The sequence below is a fragment of the Emydura macquarii genome, unplaced genomic scaffold (assembly GCF_026122565.2).
Source record: "Emydura macquarii macquarii isolate MOO-44397 ecotype Brisbane River unplaced genomic scaffold, CSIRO-AGI_Emac_v2 contig_306, whole genome shotgun sequence".
Classification (NCBI taxonomy): domain Eukaryota; kingdom Metazoa; phylum Chordata; order Testudines; family Chelidae; genus Emydura; species Emydura macquarii.
The window spans coordinates 4,392,474-4,402,985 of NW_027130443.1; the positions used below are offsets into that span (position 1 = coordinate 4,392,474).

General features: G+C 63.0%; 1 protein-coding gene across 1 annotated transcript; it reads left to right on the top strand.

Moving 5' to 3' along the window:
* Positions 1–2,493: 2,493 nt before the first annotated feature.
* On the top strand, positions 2,494–9,074 carry SMIM24 (small integral membrane protein 24). Its single transcript, XM_067554238.1, has 4 exons — positions 2,494–2,685; positions 3,043–3,178; positions 6,622–6,660; positions 8,410–9,074. The coding sequence occupies exons 1-4, from the start codon at positions 2,625–2,627 to the stop codon at positions 8,519–8,521; spliced, it is 348 nt and encodes a 115-aa protein (XP_067410339.1). The 5' UTR covers positions 2,494–2,624; the 3' UTR covers positions 8,522–9,074.
* The last annotated feature ends 1,438 nt before the right edge of the window (positions 9,075–10,512 follow it).

Genomic DNA, 10,512 nt, shown 5'->3' on the forward strand with positions numbered 1-10,512 from the left:
GAGGGGGTTCTGTGTGCCTGTGTCATTTCATGGGGTGGGCCTGCCTGGGGCGAATCCCCCATAGCAGGAGGAGGGGGGGTCTATGGCTTTGTTTTGCCCAGACGTCTTCTGCCCTGGGCTGATGGGCCGTTTGCTCCACGCCCCCCGTCTCTTCAGCTCAGCTTCACCCCACGCCTGCTCCTGGGACCCTCTCCTTCCCTGCCCCCCCCAAATAACTGGGGCACTGCCCCTCCCCCAGCCCACGCTGCTGCTGGGGTCGACCCTTGCCCCCTGCGTCTGTCAGCTCTCGGGCAGCGCCGCGATCGGCCCGATGACTGCGGATCAGAGGTGCTGGGGCCCTGACCGGCCTTGCCCAGGGAAGCTGGCGCGCCATCTCCAGCCGGCGTGACGCGCCCCAGGGCGCCCAGATAGCGGCATTAACGTCTGGCACACCTTGTGGTTCCCACGCCCCCCCCCACTCGCAGAGCCCGTGGTGGTGAGAGGCTCCCAGCCCCTGGAGAATGGGGGGAGGCTCAGCCGTCCCTCCCCGAGAGCTGGAGGAGGGGCACAGCACCTGGAGGGTGACGTGATGGCTGCTACCTTGGCCAGTGCCCAGGGCATTGAACCAGGGGCCTCGGGAACTAAAAGCAGCAGCTGCTGTAGAGCCAGGCCCTGCTGGGCCGCGTCACTCACCCAGACCGGCAGGGTGCAAGGGGGCACGCTCAGCCCAGCCTTGCTGTGCCGCGGCTGGAGAGGAGAAGGCTAGATGAGGGGCCTTGCCTCCCCAGGGGCTTTGCCCTGGCTCTCGCCGTTGCTGTCCAGCCCCCCAGTGGAGCTGCCCCAGTGCGACCCATTGGTGTTAACAGGGAGAGCAGCAGACAGCCCCGATTCGCCCCAGAGCCGCTTGGCACCCAAGGGCAGCTGCGCTCGGAGCCACTCTGGTGCTGCCCCCACGACCGGGGGGCCCGGCCAGGCCCAGGCATTTTCACGCCACCCCCCAGTCGGGAAGGGGCCTGGCGCTGGGGGTGGGTTGGTCCATAGGGCGTGGTGGCAGGCGGAACCACCAGGGGGCAGCGGGCCCAAGTCAGTCTGCCCCTCCCCAGAGCCAAGCAATAACCCCCTCCCCCCCCAAGGTTCAATGTGCAACCTCTGCCCCCACCTGCCCCAAGCGCCAGGCCAGCTGGGGGCAGGAGCTCAGTCCTAGCGGGAGGACGATGGGCGTGTCCCCAACAGGGGGACGTGGCGTGTCACAGATGGGGAGGGGGGGAATTAACGAGGTGCCACAGCCCCCTCCCATCACCCCACTGCTTCCAGGACACGTCCCCAGGCTCTGCTCCCCCCCCAGCCCAGGCAGGGCTGAGCAATGCCCCTTGCTCCCTGCCCCTCTGGAGGAAGGAGGAGGCGATGGCATGGAGAGGCCCCCAGCCTGCTCACGATGGCTGGCTGCAAAACGCCGCAGCTGGGGAGCAGAGGGCAGGCAGCTCCGCGGTGCCGGGGGCTCCCTGGTCAGTGGCAGCCCTGTGCCTGCCGATCTCTGCCTCATCTCGAGCCGCCATCCCCAGAACAGCCCCTGGCTTCCCCAGACATGCCAGGGTCTCTTTGTGGCCCCCCCAGCACCCCATGGCTCAGCCTAGAGGAGGGCGCAGCGTCCCCCAGGATTCAGCTGTCATGAATCCGCAGGGTTCTCGGGCTCTCAGCACTGCACGGGGTCTCTCCAAGTCCTGGCCTGGCCCCCACATTCCCAGAAGGGCCTGGGGACGGCATCACGGAGGGCCCCTTGCCACGGGCCATTTCCTGCCGTGTGGCTGTCGTCAGGCTCCGTGATTGGAGCTGGGCGGATGACAGCAAACCAAAAATCAGAGCAAATATTCGGTTCAGGTCTGAAGAGGTTCAGAATGCGTCAGCAAATGGGAAAAGTCTGTTTCGGGCCAGCAAAGCGCGTGTGTCCGCGCACTCCTGTAGCCGGGTGGATTTGAATCCACGGCTGCTCCCCCCGGGTGCACACCTTGTTCACCAGCTGCACTGAGTGGAACAGCTTCCACAGGGGAGTTTGGGCTCTGCTGGCGGGCGGGAGGTGCGGGGGGGGGGACGTGGGGGGCACTCTCAATTCAAGCCCTAGTGGGGATTCAGACGGGAATCTCCAGCATCCCAGGCAAGTGCCGTCCCCACGGGGCTAGAAGGACGAGCCCTGCCCAGTCTGTTGGCCTGGACAAACTGGTCCCCGACGGGAACGGATCGTGTCAAATTCGCCCCTTGTTTCAGGCTGGCTGAACTGGCCTCCTTCCGTCCCGAAACTATTCGTCCGGGAAATCTCGCCCAGCTCTCTCCGCAAGGCCTCGGCCGGGAATCTGGGATCCCCCCCCCCCTCCCTCAGCTGCCTCCCGCCGGCTGCAAAGGGTTAAAGGAATCCGGTTGCCACGGTGCCTTTAAAACAAGAGTTGGCATTTGCCCTTTTGAGCACAATAAACCGACTGGCTGGCGTCCCTGAGCAATCAGAAGAGTCGTTGGACGCGCCAGGCGCTGCTTATCGGGAGAGACGCTAGCCTTTGAGTTCAGGTTCGGCCGCACACTCCCTGGGCCGCCCCTGGGCCGGGAGAGCCCCCAGCGCCCGGGACGACAGGCAGCCGCCCAGCGAGCCAGGCATCATGTCTCGTCTCCGCGCCGTGCTGCTCTCACTGATCTTCATCGCCTCCTCGCAGGCCCAAGGTGGTAGGGACGGCACCCCCGCCCTGTGTGAGACCATGGTTGGGGGGTGGGAGAGCATGGGGTCTAAACAACGCCCGTCCCTGCCTCTGCGGGCCCCGTGCACGGGCTCCCTGGCCTCGTCTCTGAGCTCTGGGGGCAGCTTTGGGGAGCCGGGGGGCCTGAGGGTCCGGCCCTGCCCGTGCTGCCGGCGTGCTGGAGATGGCCCAGGTCCGAGGCCCCTGGGCGGAGCTGGAGGCTGAAGCAGCCCCTGGAGCCTCCTCGGGCGCCAGTTTCCCCAGCGCTGTGTGGGTGGAAGGGTCCCGGCGCCTTGCGGGATCAGGCCGTCTCCGGAACAAACCCTTTCCTTGGGCTTGGCAGGCGCCGTGCAGGGCACCACGTCGGGCTCCCAGATGTTGCAGCCCTGGCTGGTGGGGCTGACGGCCGTCGTGGTCTTCCTCTTCATCGTCTTCGTGCTGATGATCATCAACAGAGTGTGGTGCTACAAGAAGCGCAGGTGGGCTCTCGCTCTGCCCCCCAGCTGGGGCTGCCTGACGGGGCGTACCCTCCCCTCGGCCTAATCCTGCCCTCCGCTGACACTCCTCTCCCCGTGCACCTCTGGCCCCCTCCCTCACCTGCTCTCCGCCACCGACGGAGCTGGTCTGAGACCACAAAGTCTGTTGTGGGGGTGGGGCTGGGAGTCAGGACTCCTGGGTTCTCCCGCCAGCTCTGGGAGGGGAGTGGGATCTAGTGGTTGAAGCAGGGCGGCTTGGCAGTCAGGGTCCCTCGGTTCCATTCCCAGCTGTGCTAGTGACGTGCCTTGGGCAAATTACTTAACTTGCTGTGTGCCGTGGGCAAATGCCTTTCCCGCTCTGTGCCTCAGTTTCCTTCTCTGTGTGAAGGGCATAATAGAGCTTCTTGCCCCCCAGTGGCTGTTGGGGGGCTGGGTGAATGGGTGCTCTAGTCAATGTCCACGGAGCACCCGAAGGCATATGCGATCGCTAACCATATTTGTGACGCACTTTTGAGATCCTTGAACAAAAGGTGCTGTCAAAGGGCACAATACAGCAGCTCTGTGCAATCCTGGGGACAGAGCCCGTCACCTGGGGAAAGTCATCCTCTCCTCTGGTGTCTCCAGCGTTGATATGGAATCAGCAGTTTGTCGCTCGTTCTACTTATCGGGACACACCTGAGCTCTGCTTTCTGCTAGTCCTGCTTGCGTCAGGGTGCACGGGGCACATATAAAGTACCACACTCCTGCTGTGTCAGGCTGTCATAGGCGACATGGGCAGGGCCACCTGCCGCTAAGGTGGTCTAATCTTTTTCATTAGCAGCCCCTGTTTTCAGCGGCTCCTAACTTTGCCAACATTTAACCATTTGGGCTGACATTTTCCAGCTGGGTCTGAATACAGTCCAGCCTATCCCAGAACAAGGCTGGGGAAATGAGGTAGTTTTGCCAGGGTCCTTCCCAGCCGTTACTGTGAAGAGCTCTAGCGCCCCCCGCTGCCCTGGAGCAAAAATGTAAACATTTGGCAGGGGTACGAGACTCGGTTCAGGAGGCACCTTTTGCTGTGTCCATGAAAACTCATCTGGATTTGGCAGGGTTATAAACGTGTGAAAACTGCCATTTGCATATGCTTGGAAATGCTCGTGGGACGCTTGCTGCTAAAGTCTCTGATCATTCCAGCTGCACTGAATGGGCTCCAGGTTCACAGAGCCTGAGCTCTGGACAAGCAGCAGCAGCAGCGTTGGTCTATGGGGAAGGCGTGCTGGGCTGGGAGCCAGCAGGACACGGTGAATTCTGGTCCCGTTTGTCCCCCAGACTCACGTTAATAATTCTGTGCCCGTCACAGCTCTACTAGTCAGCCAGGCTACCCAGCCCATCCTCAGGATGCAGGCGAGTACCAGGCCCTGCCTCTGTTTTGTTGAGAGGTAACATGAGGCAGAGGTGGGAACAGGCCCATCTCTAAGAGAGTCAGCCCCACAGCGACCGGCCTTTCTGAGCGAACGTGTTAAATCAAAGTGCTTGGCTGTGGCGTCTGTACACGCCAGGCCAATGGTTCTCAGCTGTTTTGGATTAAGGACCCATTTGTAAATGTTTATGGCCTGTTGTGATCCAGTAAATAGTCTGGGGGAGGGGAAGGCCCTGGGGTGGTTTCGGCAGGGTCCTGCCCCCCAAGGGAGTTGGGTCCTGCCCGGCACTCACCCCACAGTGGAAGCGCTTGCAGCTCCTGTGCTGTGGGGCTGCCTGGGCTTGTGTCTTTGCTCTGGGTGTTGCAACCTCCGGGGTAGCAGTGCTATTCAGGTTTGCCCCGCCCTCCAGTTTTGGCCCCGCCCCCTGACTTTACTAGATGGGTGTGAGCGGAGTGGTGACCCAGCTCATCAGGCTGCAGGGCAGGACAGGAGCTGCCACGCTGTCCTTTGAAACCTTCTGGTGACTCAGTTTTGGGTCCCGACTGGTGGGCTGAGAAGCCCTGGTCTAGATGATGTTCCTTTGGAGAGCCAGGAGCAGCACCCTCAGTTCCAGCTGGCCAGCGTTCCTCGTCTGTCTCCCAAATAATTGTGTAAACCATGAGCAGAAGCCCTCAAGTGGTCCAGATGCAGAATAGCAACCTGCTATCTCCCCTGGCTTCCCCCCATCCCTTCAGTTTAAGTAGCAGAGGGCTGTGCTGTAGATCTAAAGGGCCTGGGTGCCAGCCCTGTGCGTGGCTCTCCGGCGGGCGGTTGAGATGATCACGCAGCATGATGCAGTTCCTGCTTTTGTTTTAATTCGTCCCTCTTGAGCGTTCACACCCGGAGTACGGCTGGGCATGGACAAGAATTTCAGCTGGCAAAAAACAGCAAGGTGCCGAAAGTTGTTTTCGTTCCACATCAAACAAGACTTTCCCAAAAATTTTCGCCCAAAAAACTGCACAAGCGAGCGGCCCCGCCCAGACGAATCCACTGCTCAGGGCACGTGCCTGGGATGCGAGAATCCCAGCTGTACAGCCCTGTTCTGCCTGATGTGGAGCAGGGACTTGACCCTGGTCTCGTCCATCACAGATCAGCCCCCCACCCGCTAGGTGCCAGCTGCTCTCTGACTAGACATTGCATGTGGGACCCAAGACACTTGCCCAATGAACGTTTTGTCCAAACTGACACATCTGGGTGAAAAGTTTTGGTTTTGACGACTCGGCCATTTCTAACCTCCCTTCCCCCATTTTGTTGAAAAATACCCAGCCAGCTCTAATGATAACACAGCCTTTCCCGACGTACTGTATGCCCTACAGGACTCCTGCCTCGTTCAGTGCCCAGGACAGACAGAGAAGGAGGCAGGGACGTGAAAGAGAATGGCTCTTTTTGTGTGTGTAAGGCACTGGACAGAGACCCGGCTCCTGGCCTTGACTCTCTGTGCCATTAGCAAAGGGGCTGAATTAAGGTGGCCGGGCCCGACCAGCCGGAGCGCTGCCATCTCCTCACTCCTGAGCAGGGCGTCCTGGGAAACGGAAATACCTTCCTGGGAAAAACGTTTGTATTTTTAGAAGAACAAAACGTGACCCAGCTCTGGAGCGGGAGAGGCGGAGAGCTCTGAGCGAAGGCCGAGCAGCTGGGGTCCTGGCCCCCTGGGGAAGCGTTTGTCCGTTTCGTGGGCAGAGAGTGAAACCGTCCAGCGGGCGGCCAGGCACCGGCACGGCCGCTTTCCCGACGGGAAACCAAAAACCTTCGGCAAAACGGAACTTTTCTCATGGAAAATCGATCCGGCAAAAAGGGTTTCACCAGCTGCACTTGGGCGCGCTGGACTTGGCATCCCTACGTGTGTTTCGTGTGGCCGGCAGCCCCAGAGCTGGCCACGGGCCCTGCAGCACTGGGACAGCGGCACCCGCCCAAGTGGGGGGGGGGGAAGGCTCCTGCAGACACGGGCTGGGGCTCCTCCGGTGCACGGCGCCCACTGACTCCCTGCCCCTCTTGCTCTTTTCACAGGGACGAGGAGGAGCCTCTGGGAGAACTTGCCACCTCCAGGTAGAGCTTCTGCCTCTCTGGCTGCGGCCCTCACGCCGCGATGTTTTGGGGCTTCTCTGGGTTCTGTGACCCTCCATCTCCGTTGGCTGCCGCGACCCCCCGGCGGCAGGGCAGGGCTTTGCCACCCCCCTCCCCGGGGGCTCATTTCAGCCAGTGAGGGGAGAAGGTAGCGAGGGCTGGTGGCCAAGCGAGCATCCTGCGTGGTCAGCATTTCCAGCTCTGCTCTGCGGCCTCGGGCAAGTCCCTGGCCCTCCCTGCACGGACGGATGGCGATCCTGCGCCTCCTTGGTGCCGTGCTTGGAGATGGAGGGGGCGGAGAGGCAGGGCCCATGGTCGTTGGACTTTGTATTAAGGTGACAGAGGTCCTAGTGCCTGGCTCACATGGGTACAGCCCTGCCATGCCAGCCATGCCCTGCCTGCTCCAGGGAAGGCCCCACCCTGCCATGGGTCCCCCCTCCCGCGTCGCAGCCCGGAGAGGTGCATCTGGGGTTGAGGGGAAGGCTGGTTTGGGGGAGCAGGTGCCGGCCTGGCAGTCAGGCGACCTGCCTTCGGGCGTTGTTAAGATTTTAATTCCCAGCTCTGTGCAGGCGCCCTCGGGCCAGACACTCAGGTCTTGGCCACACGAGCGCGCGTGCCGGCAAAACTTTTGTCGCTCAGCGGTGTGGAAACCCGAGGGACAGAAGTTGTGCCGGCACAAGCGCTTGTGTGGCCGGCGTTATGTCGGCGGGCGTGGTACCGCTGCGGCCTGAGGTGGTTTTATGATGTCAGCGGCAGAGCTCTCGCCCGACCCCCAACGCGGCCACACAAGCGCTTGGCTGGCTGGACCGACACAGCCGTGCTGCTGTCATTTTACATGTCGACGAGCTCTCGGGCTCGCTGGGCCTCAGTTCCCCTCTGGCCAGTGGGGAAAATGGCCCTGCCCTGCCCCACAGGGTGTCGGGAGGGTCAGTATGTTGGAGATTGTGGGGTGCCCAGGACCTATCGCAGCGTGGCCCATCCCCGATTCTCGGTGGGAACAGTGAAAAGCAGACGCCTTCTCCCGTGGGGTGGATCCCAGCACAGCCTGACTCGGCAGCTGGAGGGAATCGGGGCTGCTCAGCTGTGTGTCATATGCCCTATACAGCTAATAGCTAGTGAGGCGCCTCCTGCTGCTCAGGGGCTGAGCCTTATGGAGCAGGAGGTTCTGGGTTCCTGCTCCACGGCTGCCCTCAGAGCCCAGGTGGCTGTGGCCACAGTGCAGCCCCAGGTGGCCCCTGGCTCGCTAGGAGGGGAGCAGACAGGCAGCATCCTCAGCCAGGGCCGTGGGGCTGAATCCACCTGCTCCCGGTGCTGCGGTGCTGGCCCCACTCCCGTTTACACCTGCGCAGTTATTAACGGCTCCCCTTCCGGCTGCACCTCGCTGGCCCCACGGCACGCAGGGCCCCGTTCAGCAGGGCGCTGCGCAGCCAGACCCTGTCCGGCCCTGACCAACTCCCAGCCAAAGGCCGTGTGCACAAGGGTGATTTTAACTCACCCGTGTTAAAGTGCCAATGTAGACAAGGCACGCTGTGCTTTGAACCCACGCGAGCTGGGCCGGGGCGCCAGGGGAGCCAGCCAGCGCCTGTTACGCCTATAGAGCGACTATACTCAGCTTGGAGCCAGTTAATTAACACGTGTTCCCCGGTCGTCCGAGGGAGCCGCCCGCTAGCGCCACCCAGCGAGCCCAGCCCTGGACGCCGCATTTCCTCGCTGTCTCTCTCTCCTCCGCAGAAGTGTCGCAAACACCTACGACAACCTGACGCTGGACGAGGACAAGGAGGAGGCGAAGGAGAAGGCGGAGGTGATGAAGGAGACCCAGCCAAATAAAACCACCTCCCTGTGAGGCGCCGTTGAGCCTCGCGGGGTGGGGAGACCGTGGAACTGCTGCTGCCGCGGCCATCGGCCCCCGCTGGACTGCCCTGCACCCAAATCAATTCGCTTCTTCCCGGCGTCTCTGCCCAGCTCCACCGAGTTACTTCCAGGCCCCAGAAGTGCCCGGCTGCACCGTTCACTGGCAGGCCTGAGCCGCCCAGCAGCCTTCCCCGAGCCATGCAGGCCGCCCTCACACCGGATAGCAGCTTGATCCTGGAGCCCAGCCCGGCTCGCCCCAGCCAGCTCCAGACACTCCTGGGCTTCGGGGCCGCGTGGGCCTGGCGCTGATAGAAGCGCCTGGGGCTGCGGGGATGGAAGGGAGAGACCCTGATTGGTGCCACCTGCCAGCAAGACCGTGCCATCCCAGCCCGCAGGGGACGCGGCGAGTCAGTCCCGGCTGAAGAGGCGAGCGGGAGAAGCGCGGTTAGCAGGGCCCCCTGTGTGCTGAGGCGGCAGAATTCCCCCTCCCACCCCGACACTGGCCCAACGGGGCTCCAGGCCCGGCGCGTGTATTAACGAACCAATAACACTAATAAATGGGTTTGGCCCGTGTGGGTGTGAAGGGCAGGATGCGGCAAGTGTAACCAGCACACTGATGTCTGCCTGAGTCTGCAGAGAGCCTGACCCCGCCAGGCCACGGCTGGCCAGCTCGCACGTGTGAAAAATGCGGGCGCTTTTTGTCTTGTGCGGGGCGGGGGCTAGTTGTGGCTATAAGACAAAGCCCCTAACATCGGGACGTCTGTCACCCCAGCCGGTGCAGCTCCAGGGGGTTGAATGAAGAGCTGAGGCCCGGCTCTGTGCTGCCGAAAGGGGCTGGGAACAGGCCGAGCTTTGCCCACTGCTGGCAGCCACCTAGGGAACCCCGGGCAGAGGCTGCGCTGACCCTGCCCGTCCTAGCCATGCCCCCTCCCTGCCCCCACTCCGGGCTGGGCAAGCAGCTGGGTTGCCAACGCTGTGTTTGAAAAATACAGGACAGACCTTAGGTGTCCCCAGTCTGGACTTGGAGCTGGGGGGCAGGGGGCAAATCCCTCCCCTCCTGCCAGGCTTTCGCTCCCTCCAGTATTGGAGCACCCAGGGCCTCGAGTGCTGGCCCAGCAGGTCCTGCCACGCCTGGTCGGGCTCTGCCCAGGCGCTGGGAGCTGCGTGGGAGGCTGCAGCTGCTGGGCTTTGCCTGACGCAGCGCTGGGCACCCTCCTGGGGCCACTGGCAGAGACTCTGCGAGCCGGGAAACTGCACACCAGGAGCATTGACCCCCCCGCCAGACAGAGCCCCTTCCTGCCCCCAGCCCCTCCGGGCAGCACCCAGCCCCATCCACTGGCTCTGCCAGACAGAGCCTGTGCAGGGCACGCCGAGGGGCTGGAGTCAGCGAAGGGCCCTGTCCAATGTGGGGCCAGGATCCACAGGTACAGCGTTCCGCCCCGGCCCTTGAGCGCAGGCCTGTCTGCTCTTCCAGTGCAGCACTGACGCGGGGGCAGAGGGGAGATGCACCCGGGAGTGCTGGACCGCAGGCTGGGAGAACAGGTGCGGCACTGATTTAGGCTGCTGGTAAACCTGTGACTCACCTCACCCCCACCCCGCTGCCCCTGTTGGGCTCCCTGCCTTCCCCACCCCCAGAGGTTGATCCATGGGGGGCAGCGTGGGGTGGGGGGAGCCCTCTGGGCCCAGGCCAGGACGAGCTGTGATGAGAGAGGACGTGTACGGCTCTGCTGGAACCAGCGTCCCCGAGCCCCAGGACTGAAATCCAGCCCCGCAGCCAGGCCCGGGGTTCGAGGCGAGGTGGCAGGGGCTGGCCAGGGCTGGGGCGAGGGGGGGGGGGTTCCAGGCAGGCACAGCCTGGCACACACCAGATCTCACTAACAGCAATGCCAGGAGGAGATGCCAGTGATGGGTGGGGGGGAGGCCCCACATGCTGTCCCAGCACAGGCAGGACTCGGAGCCGCGGCCATGAGGTCCCAACGCCCC

Coding starts and splice junctions, on each gene's coding strand:
- SMIM24 (XM_067554238.1), top strand. CDS start 2,625: ATGTCTCGTCTCCGCGCCGTGCTGCTCTCACTGATCTTCATCGCCTCC. Junction 2,686..3,042: donor CGCCTCCTCGCAGGCCCAAG/GTGGTAGGGACG, acceptor TGGGCTTGGCAG/GCGCCGTGCAGGGCACCACG. Junction 3,179..6,621: donor TGGTGCTACAAGAAGCGCAG/GTGGGCTCTCGC, acceptor CTCTTTTCACAG/GGACGAGGAGGAGCCTCTGG.